Consider the following 20,851-nt stretch of genomic DNA (forward strand, 5'->3'; position numbering starts at 1 on the left):
TTGGTTTCCCTAGTCACTTTTCTGTCTTCCTTGGCAAGTGAGAAAGTTGTTTCTGAAGTTAGAATAGACTATCTATAAGCCTGTGGTCTATTGACTGCTGGAGGCTAGGTGAGGTAAGAAAGTAATTTAAAAGAAATGAAACATTTATGAGAATTTTCTTTTTATGATATGGTCTGAACTGCTTTTCTTGGCTTATAATGCTCAGTACTGTCTTTTACATTAGTATGAATTATTTCTATTGCATTTATTTTAAATACTTCTCTTACTATCAAGTGAATTTTGTAATCTTTTGTTGCTAATTAATTTCTTGAGTGAGTTATTTATAGGGATTCATATTATAGCTGTGATATTTAAAATGATTTACGGTAAACTGGCTTTTGTATGAGTTGTATGAATAACAACTTTAATATTGGGAAGAATTTATGAAATAATAGATAGAAGTCTCTGGTCACCTTGCTACCAAGTGGGTGCTGACTGCTGTATGTTTTTTTTTCAAAGTAAGTTTATTTTTTTTTAGAGTAGAGAGAAGGCTGCATTTGAGATTTACATTGTCTCTGGGCAGCAATTGGAAAATACTGTAGGTAGTTGAAATATTCAAAACTTTTATTAGTAGTGTGTGTCTGGTGCCACATTTGAATGATTCTTTTCATGTTTCTCCCTTTGCATACTATTCTCCTTTGAGTTTGCACACAACACAACATGTTAAAATGTAGAATTCATCCTTAAAGACAAAAATTGAGTTGGTGATTCAATCAAGAATCATTATGCATAATGGTAGTACTATAAAAGATAAGTACTATATACGAATTTGAGAATAATCAGACTATTGAAATAACACAGGTGTTCTTGGATTATATCTGAGGTAGAATTTGTGGTTAAGGACATTTTGAAAATTTGCTGAAAAATAGATTTTGGGGGAACTAATAAAAATAATATAAAAATATTCCTTACGTGGACTTAATGAAATTGTAATTTCAGTTATTTAAAACTAGCTCAAGTTTTCATGGTTTTTATTTCTTCTGCTTCACTTCTGAAAACCCTAACTTTTAATAATTTATCTGAAAATTCTTCAAATTAATGAATGTGTTCTTTAACATTATTATATAAAAACATTACCTTTTGTTTTTACATAATAAAAGTAGAAGTGAATCCAAAACTTGGAGATCATCTGTTAGAATTCAAATAACTTAAATCAAGCTTCAAAATTACAATATTCAGTGCTACTGTGACTAATGTCTTCGTGGTGTTATCTCCTTGCAAACTTGCAAACAGCCAGCAGTTACAACTTTTAGCAGTTTGCTAAAAGTTTTTTTATAGTAAGCGGCATTTATTATTTTTACCTAAAAAACTTTTCACCTTAAGCCAATCCAAGTACCAAAATAACTTTAAAAGTTATCTAGGTTGATGGTGTTAACAGAATATGCTGAGTTGGAAGGATGTGATCTCATATTCACATGAGGTATTAAGTTATGTGATATTTGAGACTTCAGTGTACGACATGGTACTGCTAAAGAAGCCATGAAGTGTGGCACTAAGTAGATTTTTTTAGGGCATTGATAACAAAAGATTACTTTGTGCAGGAGATTTACAGCATTTTATCCATCTGAGTTTTGAAATGGCCAGATAGCAAAGGTAGCACCATGTCTCATATAAGATTGTTATACTGGTGACATAGTTCAAAGTCAGTTTTTAACATGTACTTTTGTGAATGCTATGGTATTGAATCTTAATATTTTCTTCTAACAAAGAGAAAGTAGCATAATGGTTTTGTATCAAATTTGGAAACATTTTTCTGGATAGTGAGAGCATTCACTTATTAATGAATTTCTCTGACGGATTGATGTAATTTCTTTTTATCAATACAACTTCAGTGTTTCTACAGACCTTCATTGAGTTCCTGAGTCTGATCAGAGAACTGAGCGATCAGGTTTTAGTTCAAGAATGTATGGTGATGTCTTTCAAAGCATTGGAGGTAGCACAGGCTGAAGCCATACACCCTCTGAGGAGTATCATGAGACTGCTAGACAACTGTTTTGTAATGAGAATGCTGTTGCTTTATAGTAACCCTTTTCTCTGAAATTTGTGTGGAAATAGCTCACAGCTCTAACCTAAGAGGAATTTTAAAAAAGGGTTTGGAGCAGAGGAGATTATGAGGGAATGGAATGACTGCTTGCTTGCAGATTCAGATTGACATCTTTTCTTTTTTTCTTACCTAGCCTTGGATTTGCTTCCAGACTCATCTGTTTTTTTTTCTCACCAACTTCCAAAACAGTAAGTCTTTAAGAGAGCAGGAAGACCTGAAGAAGGCCTGTGCTGGTGGTGGATGTGTGGTGGTTCCACTGATGGTCACTGGAGGGAGATGAGAGCAGGGAAGAAATTGTCTAATTCGGGAACCTTGTGTCTGCCATCGTTACTCTCTGGGGAGGTGCTCCCAGCACTGTATTTCTCACTGTTGTAAGGAGAGGAAAAAGGTGAAATTAGCTGCTGCTGACTTTTAGTACGAATGGAGAGGTTTATTAGCCTGGGTATATTTACCCATGATAGTTCTGATCATTTAGGTTTTAGACTGTCAGATGATAGTTCTATTTTGTTAGGCAGTCCAAGTTCAGGCAATAGTTTAGGGTGACAAGTGATACGCTTTCCTCACATCTGTATGTGTGGTGTATGTATATACACCTAAGAGCAGATGCCTATGAAGAATCATGGAAATAAAGATCTCTGCACTTTAGGGGGAAAAAAACCCAACCCCCCAACTTCACAGTTACACAACACAACAGTCAATATTTTTATTTAAGGGTAGAGAGTCTTTACAATGGGGCTAATCCAGAAGACCTGCTATTGCACTCCACATATTGTAATTTCACTGTGGTGTTTGCAACGTGCTCTTTACTTAAAGTAGGAAACAGTGTTTAATAAAACTAGTATTCACAAGAGTGGACCTTTTTGTTTTGTTTTAACTGTTGCTTATCATTATAATAGAAGCATGTATAAAACCATCAACACCAACAACTTCAAAACCAGGAAAGTCCCCAGGAATGTGTCTAAGTGTTAAATTTTCTTCATTTCAGTGTTCTTTTATCTTTCATTGTCCTTTACACCTTTACTCTTTCGCAAGTGTCTTCTACTGAAGGAAGTAGCTAAAAGGCAGTTTAAATATAAAAGCAGGCAGTGTCTGACTTTTGAAGCTCCTATGGGAGACTCTGTATGTTCCAATGAGCATTTTGTCCCAGTTTTCTGTCTTTGAAGGAATCATTGGCTATTTCTTTCTTGAGATCTTAACATTTTTATCTATGTCCTTGCATTATTGAATGCAAAATTCTGTTTTAAATATTTAAAAAAGTATGCAGGCAATTGGATTTTCAAAGCATTTTGAATTATTCTGGGAAATTTTACCTTTTCCCCCACTTTTATCTGTAAATATCTATGAGATTGTCTAGTTTATATCTCTGATTTTATAATTTAATCCAGAATATCCCAACATCAGCTTTGTGGCCTGCTCCTAGTTTGGAGGGGGCTTTTCTTTCTTCTCCCTTCTTTATTTTTTCTACATAAGCCTGAGGAGGGCTACCCCCAGCCCAGTGCTTGTTTAGGCTATGGATACCTCACCTTGCACAGCCATAAATAAGAAGTTTAGCTATTAGTGAAGCGTGTTCTGCTTGAAAACCTTTTCTGTGTCCCCTCCCAGAGAAAAGATGGCAAGATAGAGCTGGTGCAGTTAATCTTAGCCTGTTTGCTTTCCATGCGGACTGTTTCGTTAACTTTGAAAGAAAGCAAATGTTTGTTTCAGGGCTCACGTTTTGAAATTGATTTTGGAATAAACTACTCAATAATTATATTTATTATTTATTTTTGTAGCTGTAGGGGTGATAAAATTAGATAGTAATCTGTCTGATATATTACATATTGATGTGATAAATTGCATTTATAAAGCACTTCTTACTGTCTTGCATTCTTCCTGTCGTATGTTTTTTGTCAAGACTAACCTAATCCTGAATTATACTCTAGTAATAGCTCTTTTCTCCCATTGCCTCTCTTCAAAGCAGTGACTTTGCCTCCCAACTTTTGCAATTCTCATCCCACATTACTGTCTTCTAAGACTCTAAAGGGTATTTTGCATAGGAGCAGTTTTATGTTTGTACTCTAATATTTAAGCTTACAAATTCTCTTGTTTTACATCGCTGAAATAAACAGTTAAAACAGCCTGGAAAATTTTGGGGCAACTGATCTGTCCAGCAGTTTTCTTTTTGGATGAGCTTTGACCGACAAATATTGTCTAAAATTGATCTCTATTGTCATTCTTGTTTAGAATCAACATATTTTACAGCAGATGAGAAAATTTGAAGTGTATGTATTAGTAGATAGATTTTTAAAATGTCTGTATTTGTATCTATATTTTATTGATAAATTAAAACTTTCAAAGGACCATGATGTACAAATGATGTACAAATAGTCTAGTATCTGTGGTTTTTCAAAGGTATTCAGACATTTTGATTGTCTAGAAGTATAGGTGAACTAATGAGGAGTGCATAGCTGAGTTTGTATTCAAAGTATGCCAGTATTTTTATATACAGTGAAGAAACTTGCCTGAACCTTTGTGTCTTTTTTCCCCGTTTGAACTGAAGCAGAGTTTTTTCTGATTTAGAGCTAGTTCTGTATATGTTGTAATTGGACAAAACCTTTATAGAGTTCTTCGTTTAAGAAAAATGTCTGGATTCTCTGCTCACTATGGTGTCGAAGCTCAGCAGTGTGTCAGGGTAATTCTCCAAAGCTCTACACAGATCAAAAAGATTATTGAAGAATGCACAGGCATTTTTTTGTGCTAAGGCTGAAATAGAAGGGGCTAAATCCCCAGTGGATAGAAGTTATATAATTTGGTGATGCTATGCTGATTTATGCCTCTTGAGAGTTTGCCTGCAGCAGAAGCTGGAGGTGATGAGAAGAGATTGGATGAGAGAAAGACCATCCAGGAAAAATTCATCAAATTTGTCATTCTTGAAAGGACCATCGTAACATATGGTAAGGCATATCATTTACCTCAGGCTCAGAGGAAAATGATTTCTGCTAGGAGAATATTAATTTTATTTCTTAGAGGATCAGCTGACAGGGTAGGCTTTCTCCTGGCTGGTCTTCCCCTTCTGTTTTCTCTGAAGGGAAGGATGGAAGCTTGGAAATGTCTTATCTGTAGCAGACAAGCAAGTTGGCGTTTTGCCATCATTTTCTGCTAGCAGAGAGGATAATGGTAATTATATGTCAAAATTTAACATTTCTCTTCTTTGAAAGAGAACTTTTTTAATGCAAAATATTTAGAATAAAGTCAGATCTATTCTGAGGCATATAAGAAGCTAGAATTAGTGAGCTGACAAATTTTTCTTAAGAAAAAGGGGTTTTTCTTCCTCTTCAGGGACAAGGAAGAGATGAACAAAGATCGAAGAAAGGAAGGTATGAGCTGTGCAATATATAACTAGGCTGCAGCTTCAGTATTGTGTAATATTTGGGAGACACCTAGAGCAACATCACCTGTCCTGCTGCTCCTTCTGTGGAAAAGCTGTTAGAACTTGCTTTGCTAATGGGTTCCAGCCTTTTTGATTAAATGATCTCTTTGTTATCAGGAAAATAAATTTCTGTGGCTGCAAGTTAAGCCCTTAGTCAGCCGTGTCCTTAGTCAGTTAATAAAAGTAGAAAGGTTTTCCCAGGCTACCCACAAGTTACTGCACTGTTGAGGTGCTTAAAAAGGTGAACAGCTTTGCTTTCCTTCAAGTCAGAAAAAGACACATGGTTATTTTAAATAGAACCTATTCACTTTATAGATGCACATTTAAAATTTACCATTTCAATCTGATTTTACAAATACTTTTCTGGAACACGTGGTTTATGTAAATATAATTTTGCTAAGAAAATAAATGCACGATTGCAAGCTTTGAGGAGCTTTTGTACTCTTTATTTTCTGTATTTTTCCAAGAACAAGTGTGAGCAACCATCTGTTATATACATTGTAAGTATAGGATTGCTCCTCAGCAGTCTGAGAGAAAGGAGATGTCAACCTTCTCTTACATTATCTTCTGGGAAATGGGATGCCAGACATTTTAAAATAGTTTTTGAAGGTGAGATACTGGAGAGAAATCTTGTTTTCAAACTGTTTATTATAAATTTATTCTAATTTGTCAGTAATATTTAGTGTAGTGATCTGGATCATCAGGGACTGGCCTGAGATACAGGCTTGAATTTTAAAGTTAGGATACAGCAACACTACCAGTGGGGTGTTTGGAAAGGCAGGTTTTGATACAGCTGCATTATCTGCTAGGCAGGATTGGAACAAAGCAGTTAATTTGCAAATTTTGACTATGCATCTGTCTTTCAGGTCTGCCTCTGCCTGCTTCCTGTTTTGTTTTATAAATGTTTTGAGTTTCCTTTAACCACAGTCATGGTTATCCACAGATGAACTGATTAGACTTACATAATGCCTGCTGAAATAATCCCAGGAGAACAGTATCTCATCTGAGAGAACACAGTAGGTCCATAAAATATAACAAGTTTTAACCGAATTAATAAATTTAAACTTCGGTTTCCTAATGACTTTCCTTTTTGCCTAAAGGATATTAACACTTTTTAACAAAAAAACCCAAAACTAAAACCAAACCAAAACCCAAACAAAACAGTAATATAATGGAGAATTGAATAAGAGACACATATGTTGACTAAGGAAAGGTAATAGATATAGTCCTGTCATCAGGATTAAAGGAGAATGAGCTACCATTAATTACTTTTCAGCTTACTCCACTCAAGTACAAAGATATTTTTTAATCTGTGTTGAGCTGAGCAATCAGCTAAAACTTAGAATTATTGAGTTATTTTGATTAAGAGAAATTGCTGAGCCTTTTATATTGTCAATATCATTCTATGTATCAAGACGAAAATTTGGTGTCTTCAATACAGGAAAAAACAATTGTTATCAAATCTTTTTTTTTGTTTACTTTTTTAAATTCAGGTTTCTAAACCAATTTCCAATCATTGCTGAGCCACATGGCAATCTGCTGATTTTCCTTAGGTCCTATTCTTGGTACCAATTCTGCTGTACCCTAAGATTTTGCATTTTTCTTCATTTGTCACTGTTTTCATCTCTTGTAGAAATAGAGGAGTGCAAGATACACTTTTGGGTTTTGATTTTGATTTCCTGCTCTTGCAGGCCTTCAACCCCCCGATAGTTAACACCCCCATCCCCAAATTAACGATAACTTACTATGGATTTGTGCTTGTTCCAAATTTTTACTTGGGTATTTTTCTTTTTCCTTTTTCCTTGGCGCTTCTTTCTTGACACACCTACACAGATCTCCCTTAGTCTTTTGTTTATTAAGCTTAAGAAAGGTAATGTTTTCAGTTTCTTCTCAAAATTTCCCTGACCATTGGAGAATTCTTCTTCTCTTGCAGTTTCAATTCCTATTTTAGACAATAGATGATCAGAGTCAAGAACAATATGATTTTAATAGTGTTTATGATTGCATTAATGTTGATGTCTGTGTACTAGGAACATATTACCTAATAATTTTAAAATTTCATTTTGTTTCCATAGGGACTTCAGGTTGGTAGCTCATAATTACTTTTTGATCAGCTTTGTCCCCACAGTTTCATTCACTGTATTTTTCAACTGCTGACCTCTCAATTGTCAGAAGAAACTTAATAATCTATGAGTTCACGTATTGTCATTTTGCACTATTAAATTTTACCTCAGTTTTATTTTTGTGATCCTAGAGGTAGTCCATGTCTTCCTGGTAGTGTTCCATTCCTCATATAATAGCAGTGCTTTCCAATATCAGAAATTTTTGAACAACCCAGACTGATTTTTTGAGTATAATTTATACTACTTATGCTCTGGTCATTTATAAAAACATATATGGTAAAATTAATCTCCCAAAATGCTGCTGAGGAATATGCATTAGTATTCTTCCGTCTCTTTTGCTACAGCACTACATAATGTCACCTTACTTTTACAGTCCATAATACCTTGCACTAATCTCAAATGTTCTCTTTCCTGGTCATTAGTACTAGCAAACATGACTTTAATTTAAAAAGCTGGTTGACAGAGCTTCAGGTGTTTGCTCCCTCACTGCTTAGGTCAGTTCTATTTGATATGAAGCTGATTTGTGATAGATTCAAAATGACCATTATTTCACCTTGCATAATTCACAGGAACTCTGAATTTGCTTTTATCTTTTTTTATTCTTCCTTTTTTTCCTGTGAATAAAAATTAAATAAAAGCAAACTGTAGGGAGCAATACTTTTGTATGGCATAAAGTTATACTTGTTGATACTGTAAAGGGAATGGGTTACTAGATTTTTCCTTTAACATCTCAGAATAAATATCTATACTTTATAAAAATGGTACTGTATTTATACTCTGTCTCTTTTAACATTGCTAAAGAAATGTTGAAGTTTTCACTTCTGCAAAATAGTAATTGTATTGACATGAGGAAAAACATGGAATAACTTCAGTGAAAGTATTCCTAGCTGGGATAATATGCATGAAGAAATAATAGTATATTTCTGAGTGCATTTACAATTTGTACTGAGATCTTAACCTAACTCAGGACAATAGTCTTCTGCCTTGTGTTTTGCTAGTTCTTGAATTCTTCAAATGTCCAGCTGGAGGAAAGATGAGGTACTCTTTGTGAGCAGAAATTCTTAAGTGATGTTTCTGACAGCTGTGGTTATAGCTCCTAGCTTTGTGTTTTTCACTCTTTGAGATCATCATGTAGCATAAGATTTGTACAGGGAGAGCCTACATGGTGTTTATGAAAGGTGGCTTGGCAACATACGTTTCTGATATATCACTTCTTACCATCTTATTGGCCTTCATATCCTAACTTGGTGGCTTTGGGGGACTTGCAAGTGGTTGCCAGCAGCTTAGAGATGCGAGGTTGTATTCCCTTACTTCCCTCGTAAGTAGCTACTGATCAGAATGTATTGCAAAACTGAATATTTGCACAGGAGTAAGTAACTTAGTATTTAGGGCTGCTGTATTATTATTACTTTTGTAAATTACCTTTGGAAATAAAAATATTACCTTTGGAGATACTCGTATTTCATACTGATGTGGGGAATGCTATTTTCTCCTTCATTTACTGCTGCAGCTCTCTTCTTTGATTTTTGAAGGGCTTTTTGTCTCCTTGTGCATATGTATTTATATTTGTGCCCGTAGATTTAGTTATAGTTTCTAGGTTGAAAGTGAATTAATGAGTTAATCAGGAACTAGTTCAAAAGTGGCAGCTTTCAAGAACATTCAAAATGTTCGAAAGTGGCTCCCTGACTGCCACTGTCAGCAGCAGTAAAAAGACAGTGTCAGGTTGTTGGACATCAGGATTAAATCTTGTGGAAAATATAAAAAGCAGCATCAAATCAGGCCTGATCTAGTTCTCTGCTGCACTTTAAAGCCTCCTAGATTTCTCTGACTAGCTCTGCTACCGGACATTTGCTGGAAACTCTGTACCAATGTGTGGCTGACAGAGTTCCCTTTCTCTGTAGATGTAACATCCTTATGTTGAAGCAACTACACACTGTATAAAGTGAACTCAGTTAAAATCTATTAGCAGGTAGTGTCTCCTCCTAAAGGGAAATATGTGGTATTCATGGATGAGACCAGTTTGCTTTTGCCAGTGCCATAATGTGAATGACTATAAGCTAAATGTGATTAACTCTTCAGTTACACAAAGGGACAGTTACTGCAACTGTGTAATAATAATAATTTTAAACTAACAGGATAGGATCTGGGTGAATTAATTTAGAATAATTTTCTTCTGCTTTCTGCTTCAGTGTATGTTTCTAAGTAAAGAGGGATATCCAAATTCATTTGAATAACACTTGGAGCAAGCTGAAGTTAAATTAGGGAAGAGTTTTTTCCTCCAGGTTTTACGTATCAGTAAAATTCAATTGGTAGCAAGGTATTTCAATATGTGTTGAGGGAAAGTTCCTGTATATTTAAGGATATGGATTTCAACATTACTTTTTCACTATGTGAACACAAGTAATTTTTCTGTGGGTCTGGAATTTGGAGGAATTACTAAATGATGACTTTTACCAGTTTGGTGATACTGTTTCATCTTAGTTCTGTGAAGTGATTGTTTTGTTTGCGTAAGTTTTTTGCCATAATATTAGCAATGGTAAATACAAGTAATGATTTATAACAATAATTTTCACTTTTATCATATATGTTTTAATAAAAATTTCAGGTTTTAATTTTTAGTCTTAATTTAAATATTATTAAGGACTATACTGTACATTTGTTAGCTTGAAAGGTCTCTCATATCAGAAGAAATCCATGCATGATTGTTTTGTTTGATATCAAACCACATTTTTGCTGTCATAATACTGGCACGTTTTCAAGTCATGCTGTTTTCTGGCTGCTAGCAGGGAGTAATGGAAACAATGCAGTGATCATGCAATTTATTGAAAATAAACACTAAAAATACTTAGGCAAGCTATGTTTTTAATTTAATAGGGACTAGGATTCATGAAGCTGCATAAAATAGCTGTTTCAGTACTGCAGAGGTATTAAAATACCTTGCTGCCTGTGAATTGTTTATAATTTATTTCTGTTGATTTTCCTTTGAATCAGATTGTGATACTTCTTCTGAATGGTGACAGTGCTTGCTGAGGAGTGGTCATGCAAGCAAAATTTGATAACCTCGATATGTCACTTCATCTGCCGTTTTTCTTTTGTTAATGCAAAGCTGGTTGCATAATATCTAATTTCTCCTTTAGCTGACCACAGACAAAAACTAAATCTATAATGGCAGTGCTAGGTTTTATAAAAAACGCAAGTGAGGAGTTGAAGGATGTGGCTTGTTCTGTTTGGATGATGCAGGATTGCTTTAAGCAGTAAGCTTACTGTTTTCAGATGGCATTAGCAGCATCAGTGATATAGCTGTGTCAGCCTCCTTGACTACTGGATGTCTGTAATCGCACGGAGGAAACTATATTTAAGATCTGATATCTTGAGGGTAATGACTCCAGCACTTACTGATGGACAGAATGGCTGTTAATGCTTTCTTCACTAGCCCAGAAGATTTTGAAAGATAGATGGGTCTGTGATGTACTTTTGTAAGACAGGAAATGCAATTTTTGGGGGTCTCTGGAAATAGAAAGGTCATGCAGCTTGGAACCGGTGAGACATTACAGTCCCTAAGCCATCAGGTATGACCTCATAGTTTATACTAATATTTCTAACATAGGCTTTGTTTTACAGTTTTAGGTCATTTGCAATCTCTTTGTCTGTGTAATTGCTTCATGTTGGATTTGCTGCAGGATTTATAGGGTAGACTGTTTACATAAGCAGAGCAATGTATATCTTGGAATTCTAATGTGTTGTTAATTCCTATTTGAACAATGTAAATTTATACCATATACATTTTCAACCTGTTTTTATTCTGAATGTGTTTTCTTTTAACTGATTCATGTTAAAGGGTTATACCTTTGCTGTAAAGTAAAATGACAAGATTGTATTCCATTTTGATTTTGCTTTATCTTTACATGGCACACAAAAGCTATTGTGAATGTGTTTGTTTGTCATATGAAATGCAGTATAAGGCAAGTGTTTACCTACAGAGCAGGTTATTTAAAACAACGTATCACATTGTGTAACAGGACTGAGCTATTCTGCAGGCACAGATCTTGCTTCATTTTGCAGCAGTAGATTTTTTCTTTTTGCTTCATTTCAAATCAGTTTTAAAAATAGCTCACTGAACATAACAGTGAAACTTCGGCAAGATAACTCTCCTCTTTTTAATTATTACACTCAGTGACGCATACTAATACTAAAGGGTTGTAAAAGAGAAGATTAATAACTTAAAAATTTAGAATGTTGTTTAAACCTGAATTCATTTTACTGAAGCATGTCTCATCCTTTTTGTTTTTAACTGTTGCCAACTTCATTGCAAGGCTGATACTTGTGGATCTGCTAATGTATAGTGGTGATGGATAGGAAAGTCAGAGTACATAAAAGAAAACACATATATGGGTATTTCACATAGGAAGGTAGTGGCCTAATTTCATGTATAGAACACAAAATGGATCTGGAGATACTGTTACCACTTTAGGTGTTATAAACATTAGATAGTGGATGTATTCAAGGGATATTAGATAGTATGATGTATTCAAGGGAATACATCATAGAAAAATTCTATTTGAAATTGTAGGAGAATTTATTTTAAAAAAAGATATTCAGCTCCATCTTAAGAAATTCTACATGTATTTGCAGAACATTTCCATGGCAACATGTTTGGCCATGTGTTTTAAAAGCTCAGCTGAAGCCTGGAAGTAGTGTGCAATTTTTCTGTCACTTGCTTTACCCTTATGGAACAACAATTTTCACATGTAACTGGACAGCAGATTGGCAGGGGTGAGCAATATTTTCTAACCCCAAAGCACAGGATTAGAGATCAAGCTTTGAAAATATTTTCATATATCCATCTAGAAATCCATGTAATCATGGATTTGATTTTGCATTTAGAACTATATTCTGGTTCTACCCCCATTTAATAACGTTTTGCTGGAACCATATGAGTGTGGGAGACCACAGGAGATGAAAATCAAGAATGTGCAGCAAATTTCTTCAGTAAAAATAGCTTTTAATTTTAATTGAAAACATATTTGTAAAAAATGTTGTATTACTTGTACTGGCCATAATTTACAGTTTCCCAGTCTACTTTATCCATCTTACATTCTTATTAATAATGGGTAAAGACTGCCCTGCTCTTAAGCTTGATTAAGTTTGGAATGATTTAACTATACCTTTCACTTGCTACAAGATCCTTTTAATCCCTTAGAATTTATTTTCAGTATTTTAATGTATTAGTCACAGTGAGTACATTCTGTTTCTTGGCATTGGAATTAAATTCCTGAAAGTATTGGTTTCATGGTATTTTGGTGCTTTGCAGGGTATTTCTGGACCTTTTAAAAGGACCAACCCTCCCCCCAGCTTATTTGTTTTCCTTATTCAATTTAAAATCTTGACTTAGCTGTATTTTGAAGTTGTTCCCTCTTTGTTTATTTGAAATGATTAGATCTCTGTGGAATTTTGCATCAGGAAGCTACAGCAGTAGGTTGTGCTTATCCTGGACTCTGTTTAACAGTTTATTTTAGTTCTGCAAACTGCATTCTGTGGATGGCTTTGAAATGTATCATTGATAATAATCTCCAGTAGTGTAGTAGACATCCATTGCAGGCTGTTGATGATAGAAACTGTATCTACAGAGGAAAATGAATTGATGAAAAATGCTTGCTTGAGGAGATTTGTGTTTAGGTCATTCTATTTTGAAACAACACTGTTACTGACTATCACAAGTGAGTTTGAATGTGTTTTTTCGTTCAAAGAACATAGTCCCATTATAAGCCCTTGTTCATTTGGATGGACTACCCCAAAAGAATGTGTTAAGGGAGTGAAGTTCTTTTGTAAGAAAAGAAATTGCAGCAAGATGGACACATGAGAGCAGGGGATTGGACTGAAGTGACCTGAAAATGTAAAACTATGAACTATTTTGCTTGTTTAACTCTCACCTCCCACCCCCCAAAAAAGACATGTTTAAAATATACTCACAGATACTTGGACATATTGCACAAGTTTGGAGCCATTGAATGCAGTGGCAGTGTGTTAGTATCAACTTAACAGGAAGACTTTTTTGTGCCTTCTTTAAAACTGTATCATCCCTCTTCAAGTTGATTGCTACTGTCAGTATTTAAAGAATGCTGCGTAAGGAAGGATCTCTCTAACTAAAGAATTCTTTTCCCTTGACTGAGCACAACGAGTACACATCCATGAGTATGTGTTTTGCTATCTTTAAACATTGCTATTTACGGGACTCTATGATAAAGATCTTATACAGAAACACTGTTTTAGGAACAGTGTTAACTAACAAGTTGGGCAAGAAGCCAAATACTCGTGTCATTTACCAATTCTAAACATGAGTGCTCACACTCATGCACATACACACTTGGGTAGTGCTTTTACTTGTTACTGATTGCCATTCTGATTCCACACTACTGACCTTTTTTGGTAGGTTATAGTGCCAGTTATAGTGCCAGTTTTTAAGGAAATGGCAACACTAGGACAAATGGGAGATCATGACCAAACTACATGGTCACAACTAACTGCATGGTCACAAAATACATAATTCCAAGAATGTTCCACTCTATTTGGTGTTCCAAGAATATCACCATGCAGTCATTCTGAATGAAGATTATTTAAATAAGTTTTTCCAAGATGCAGTATGAAAATATGAACAAATCACAGCAATAATGCCACAGTAATCTGTTAAAAAAATTTAGAAGAGTCACAATTAGTCCCAGTCAATTCCTGTGGAGGTGGAACTACGTGAGAGAAAGTAGTAGGGAAGTTGATGGTATTAATGCAGTGAAAGAGAATGACTATGTATTACTTAGAGTACCCTTTTTAAGAGAAGAAACAATCTCAGCTGTGGCTCATTCTCTGTCTCTCCCCCTGCATCATTCTCTTCTCACCCCCCTAGCCTGTAATGAACCTTATAAATAAATTGGCTTGTTCATGTTGTTTTTTGTTTCCTTGCAAACCATATTTATTTTACTTTACTTAACTTTTCAAAAAATATTATTAATTAAAAAAAACCCATTAACGTGAGTGCTGTTACACTGTTGTGGTCAGTGGCTTTCCTGTCATTAGAAGTAGAAGCTGAACCATAATTCTGGTACATTCTAATAGATTGCTTCATTAGTAGAATCAATATAAACCACAGAGTAAACTACATCCTGCTTTTCATTGTGCCATAGTGATTTCAGTGTGACCCTAAAACCGCTTTCCTGAATCATTTGAGCAATGTATATACTAGCAAGAGATTACAAGATGTGACTGATGATAAGGTGGGGAAATACAGCTATTCCCTTATTATTGAGGGGACCAAGTGTTTTCTTATGTTTAAGTGATACTTCTCATATTTTAATTTGTGCCCATTTGGTCTTGCCCTGTCTCTGGGAACCACTAAGAAAAGTCTGGCTAAGCCTTCTCTGCATTGTCCCCAGTGAAGTAATTTGTATGTTCTGTTAAGACACTTCTGAGCCTTCTCTTTTCTAGGCTAGAACAGTCCCAGCACTCTCAGCCTCTCCTTCTGTGACCTTTGTGGCCGTTTATTGGGCTTACTCTGGTATGTCAGTGTTATGCATGTAAGAAGGGAATCCAGAACTGCCCACAGCTCTCCGGTTATGTTACAACAGGGCTGAGTAGGGGGGCAGAATCACATTATCTGGTAAGGAAATTTGGATTGTCTATTAACTAGTCAGTTATTTATGGAAAAATATGGACAGGAATCCTTGAAAAATGAGGACTGAATGTACAGAAAATTATAAATACTAATGTTTGTTGGTAATCTTATGGAGAAGAAAAGCTTTGAAAATAGCTTTGCTTAATTCATAGCAGTTGTTTTAGTGATGAAACTTCATGTTGTTTGGGAATGTCTTATATGGAATATACATCCCCCGATACCAATTGATATAAGCAGAGAATAAATCCTAAAGGAAAGGTTAGACTAATATTTTGAGCTAAGCAAATTTTAAAGCAACTGAATAAAAGAAGATCATCTGGTATGATATAAATAATTGAAAAAAGAGTAAACTAAATTGAACAAGAACTCTAGTGATTCAAGGGTTGTGTTTTTAGTCAACTTGTGAAAAACAATTTGTTAATTTCTAGTGGAAATTTGGAACTCTCAAATGTTCTCAAGTAATGCAGCAATGATCAAGTGATAAAAAATATTCAATTTGGTGCATTGAATTGAAAATGTAAAACAGACATTAAGCAACATGAGGGAGTCTTGAGGTATTGTAAAAACTTGTTCATTTTTATAATAGCTTCCCTCTTTTCTCCAGGCTGCTTAAATGAAACAAAAATGTATATAGGAGCCTGCAGTGATTTAAAATTCATCCATTTCTCTCCTGATGGCATAATGAGTTCACTGGTTTAAATTCTCTTTATTAAAGATTTTATGCAGGCACACAGAGTCATTAAAATACGTGCAAGAAATCATACCCATATGGTTTGTATCCACATTTAACGCAATTAAAAGTATTCTAACAAAAGCAGTATCAGTTTTGTATCCCAATCCTGTGATTAAAATTTTCCAGGAAAGGCAGTGTCACATTTGTCTGAATCCTGCAAGTGGAACAATTGAGAAATACCTTGTCCTTGTGTTAGTAAGGGGAGCTGCAATTGAGCAAGTCCATTCAGGTGTGGAGTCTGTTTGGAGATAGGAATTGGCATGGTGGAGACTTGATGTCAAGCTTATAATGTGAGGGGATGAGTTATACTCTAAGGGGGTTTCTGTTTGAGAGTTAGCCATGCAGGTCAGTTATACCACCTGATGTCACACTTTAGTTAATTTTTAAAATATATTTAAGCGTTTATTTCCTATTTTTCTTCTAAGGTTATCTGAAATACTTTAAACTTGGAAAATAACAATCAGACTTCTCTTTCCCGTTTTTCCTTCCCATTGTTTCTCTAACTTTTGTAGTCCTGTTTCAGGAATAAATTTTGGTAAATATAGAATTCTAGACTTCATTCATGTATGTGTACCTTAAACTGTGATTGTGCACATCACAACCTGAAATTTAAGTTTAGACAACTGTTAGTATATAAGAAAGTTGAGGTTGGTTGGTGTTACCTCAGTGTTGCCTGCTATGTATTATTTTTAATGAAGTACATTGAATGATCAATAGAAAGATCTAGTACATCTGAAAAATACAAAATGATAGTTTAATAACAGTGACAGTAATACAGTGATTTTTTACTGTGTTGCTGAAGATTATTCCTAGGTGCTTAGATTCCACGTGACAAGTATAGGCCTAGCTGTGAGTAGTGATAACTGTGACTCGATCTTGTCTTTAGAATACACATTATGGTAGTTGTGCTAATACATGGCAAAAATACCATGTCTTAGATTATCAGGGCACAGGATTTAGTGGCAGTGTCTGGATATTGCCAGTAAAGTTTACCTAACGTATGAAATGTGAACCATGTGACAATGAAAAGCTGTGCTGGCATTCTTTTCTTCCAGAAGGAAGTGAAGACCTCTTTCTCTGGGAATGTAGTTGCCTTGTTGCCTTGGGCAGACTTGATCCTCTGCTAGATCTCAGTGTACTGTCACCAGTCCTTCTGCACATAGTCATCAATGAATTTCTTATTGCTGCTAGTGAGTCTTGCAGTGACTCATTGGGCTTGGTTATTGCCCAGTCTGCCTTCTGCTGTCCTCCTCCTCTTTCCTGAGTGGTTTTCTATTTTGTAGGATAAAGATGTGCTGAAATTTCTCAGCAGTCTAACTTCTAATGCAAACACGCATATTTGCTGTGGAAGTCAGTGAAAGATGTAATTTGTGCTGTCAAAAGTAGTTACTAGCACTGCCTTGTGTCCTGAACATCTACAGTAACAGCAACCTTGGCACAGAAGTGAGACATGCTCTGAGTCCGTTTCTTGCCTGCTTCAGCAGATTAGAACTGTTAAAGTGTTTCCTTTTTAGTATCATTTGCAATTGCAGAGACAAGGATTAAATATACGTTTTAAGCAACGTCTGTATCATCAGCTATAAACAAATTTCCCTGGTAATTGCTAAGACTTTATTTCCCTCATGGGCCTCCTTTTATGTTCATAAAAGTGTCATTATCAATTTCTAGTTTAATTTCCTTTTAATTTTCTTGTCTTTGCTTGGCCACACTGTACACACCTGTAAATCTCTAATTTAATAGAGGAATGTAAAGAATAGCACCTTTCTTTTCCAGGTGAACTGATGAATCTGTTATGCTGTTTATTCAAGTCGCAGCAAACAAGATTCAAACTCTCTGGCTTTGGACACTTATGGCAGCTGCTTCTGTACAGAGCTGGGCAGCAGGGATCCTGTAAAGTAAATTAGTTAAGGGATATGCCTGGTTTAGAATACAATAGCTAGCCTCATTCTGTTTACAGTCCTTTACCTTCAGAAATCTACTTGAAAATAATTGTTGGTAAAGTTAAATATCACACATACTCGTGTGTGATGTTGGGCTTGGAAAAGAATAAGTCATCTTAAAATAACAAAACAGGCTTCTTAAAAAAACCTCTAACACTCCTCTGCAAGAACCCAGGCCTCTCTATATCCAAGGATGCATAAGAACACTTGACCACTGATGTTATTTACTCCCTTGTGCACTGTATCTTGAGAAGAATTAAGCAATCAGTATGCTATTCTGGCAAACGATCCATAAATATGATTAAAATTCCTGGGAGAATAGGACTCAGATTAGTCCAGTTCTACATTACAAAGATTTATTAGTGTATGTTGACATGAAATTTTAGTATAGTTACAGAGTGTACAAATATAAAATATCTTGACCAGTACAGCTTATATGGACTTGGCATGCAGTATAAGCTTCGGGGGATTAAATCTTTCCTAGTATAACTATGTCAGACCAAATCATCCTTATCAATGTAGTTTGTTAATATATGTCAGAGAGAGTATATGTCTAACAGCTTCAGGTAACAGAAGTTTCAGGATATATGAATCTCTTGTGATTTTTGATTGCTTTATTGGTGCTTGTTTATATCTCTGTTTTCTGATGCTTTTCATGTTCTTATATCAACCTATGTCTGAATTACACTTTGGTGTAATGTCCTTTAATTCATCCCTTAAATTACATCTGCCTTTGGTTCAATTTGTGTCATTCCTGTCACTTCTCTTTTTCCTTCAGGTGCAAAACTTCTCATCTCCTCCATTATTTGGTCTTCCTTTTATTTTCTTGATGTTTCTGGTTACCAGTCTCAAAGTGCCTAGAGGTTGTCTTTTTACCTTCTGCTGTTCCCTCCAGCCCACAGAGCTTTATTCCCTTGTTTATTAATACTGCCTCATCTCTGGTCCTTTCTGTGGAGACTGTTACCTCCAACAATATCTGTTTTGAATTTGGGTCAAAGAATTTGGTGCTTCTGTGCTGTTGTGTTCTGTGTTCTTCCTGTTCCTATTTATTTATTTATTTATTTATTTATTTAACGAAAGAATTTCCTTCCACCTGTCTTTCTAATATTGTTATGGTCTGCATGCATACAGCTCTACCTATTCCCATCTCTCTGTCTGCCTTTGACTTGCAACTTTCTTCCATTCATAACTTCTCACCTTTCAGTTTCCATATGGATAATCATCCAACTCTTAGCTACCCTGGTGCAGTTTCTCATTTGAACTGTATATCATGTGCCAGATCAGCTACAGAACTGAATTGGTCTCTCTATGCACTGTGTTATCCAAGTTCCTTTTCTGTGGTAAGTATTTGAACTTTTTAAACATTTTTGTTCCCTCTCTCCAGGAATAGGACTTTGTAAAACTTCTATTTTGTTAATCTTGGGGACTTTTTTTCTGCCCTTACTTCCTTTATTCCTTTCTACTTTCTTCCATCAGCTTATCAGTTCCCTTTAAGCGCTATTTTTTGTTCTTCTCATACAGTTCCAAACCCTTCTGACAATTCGTGGTCCTGGCTGACTCCCAGTATCCATTTTCTCAGTTCCTAATGCCATTTGCAATGCCTTGGAGATACTGCTATCTCTGGTGAAAATCTTTTGATTCTGCTGACTCTCTGTATTTCTTAATCTCTGGGATTTCTGTCATCTGTTATGAGTATTTTTGCTTGCAGTTTTGCCTGTTATGTATTTTTATTAGTCATATAGGCCTCCATTCATCTTATCTATTCCCCCCCTCTCCATATGAACTTCTTAAAACTAACCAACTAAGGTCAAAATTGAAGCTTCCTCCTTGTTTACTGAAACAGACTTTTTGTTTTGTAGTCTTTGAACCTGTTCCAGTGAACTTTTTCCTGTCCCTATCCACCATCTGATCTTCTTTTTTTTTTTTAATTTTATTTTTTTTTATTTTTTTAAATTTCTATTTCTCTCCTTGAATTCCTTCCCATATACAACAAATATGCCTGAATCTCTTCATATTAAAAAAACCCCAACAACACAAACCAACCCTCAACTTCAGAAGTTTGTATTCACCAGATTAATGTCCTATCCCTTGATGTCCTTCATCTCCTGCCCCTTTCTCCATTAGTATGCTTTGTACACTTGTCATAATTTCTTGTCTTCTAGTGCCTTTCTAGAACTGCTCACTTCTGGTTTCTGTCATTTGCACTGAAATTTATGTCACTAATGTTCCATTTGACTTCTTCCTGGAGGAATTCCAGGCTAGTCCTTCGTTCTCCTCCACTCCATCTGTCATCTCTTTATGATGCTATGTTGTAGTCTTCGCTAAATTTTGTTGTTCTTAGGCATTTGTTATTTTGTCCTTGTTGATTGTTTCTCTTTTCAAACTCGGTTTCTTACTTGATGGGTCTCCTCTCCCCCTCCTCTTTCTGTATATAGGTATGTGTTTAGATCTCTCAGGAATTCATCCTCAGCTTTTTACATCCTCCTCCACACCTTTCTTCAGATAATGTAGCCATAAGCATGACCTTTATGAAGGTGCCACTGCTTTATTTTTAGTGGTCTTCCCCTACTCCAGTTAAACTCTACCTAGCTCAGAAAATTTTCTTGGTCTTCAGTGGTTTCCTGAATATAATCATGTCAGAAAAATTCTTGAGTTTTCTTTTCTTTCCTGATATATTCTTGCTCTATGTTGCTCTGGGACCTGACAGTTCCTGTTTGTTCCTGTAGCCATAAATCAGATTGAAGTCTTGCTCACCTCAGCACCATGGCTATTATGATCTCATCTGTCTGGCTGACGTTAATACTTACAGCTTTGCTTCACTTGATTACTGGTGTTAATATCATCTTCGCTTATCACTCTGCCTACATCACTTGCTATTTAAGGTCTATTTACTCATCTTC

General features: G+C 35.4%; 1 protein-coding gene across 9 annotated transcripts in view; it reads left to right on the forward strand.

Annotated features, from left to right (window-relative positions):
* Positions 1-20,851, forward strand: part of SLC4A10 (solute carrier family 4 member 10) — a 150,986-nt gene that overhangs the window by 23,249 nt on the left and 106,886 nt on the right. For 6 of the 9 annotated variants that reach the window (XR_003543203.2, XR_003543202.2, XM_027734188.2 and 3 more), the window contains exon 1: positions 11,104-11,184. The exons of 1 other annotated variant lie outside the window; for it this stretch is intronic. Coding sequence is in view for 5 of the 8 variants with exons in the window: in XM_027734188.2 (XP_027589989.1) it covers positions 11,104-11,184 (81 nt within the window). In the remaining 3 variants the exon portion in view is untranslated. Of the gene's footprint in view, positions 1-10,872; positions 11,185-20,851 lie in introns of those variants that run through there. 2 more of the 9 variants (XM_027734181.2, XM_027734184.2) reach the window with 2 other exon arrangements.

Source organism: Pipra filicauda, unplaced genomic scaffold, assembly GCF_003945595.2.
Source record: "Pipra filicauda isolate LSUMZ 115617 unplaced genomic scaffold, ASM394559v2 scaffold253_size2546935_pilon, whole genome shotgun sequence".
In the NCBI taxonomy this organism is placed as follows: Eukaryota; Metazoa; Chordata; class Aves; order Passeriformes; family Pipridae; genus Pipra; species Pipra filicauda.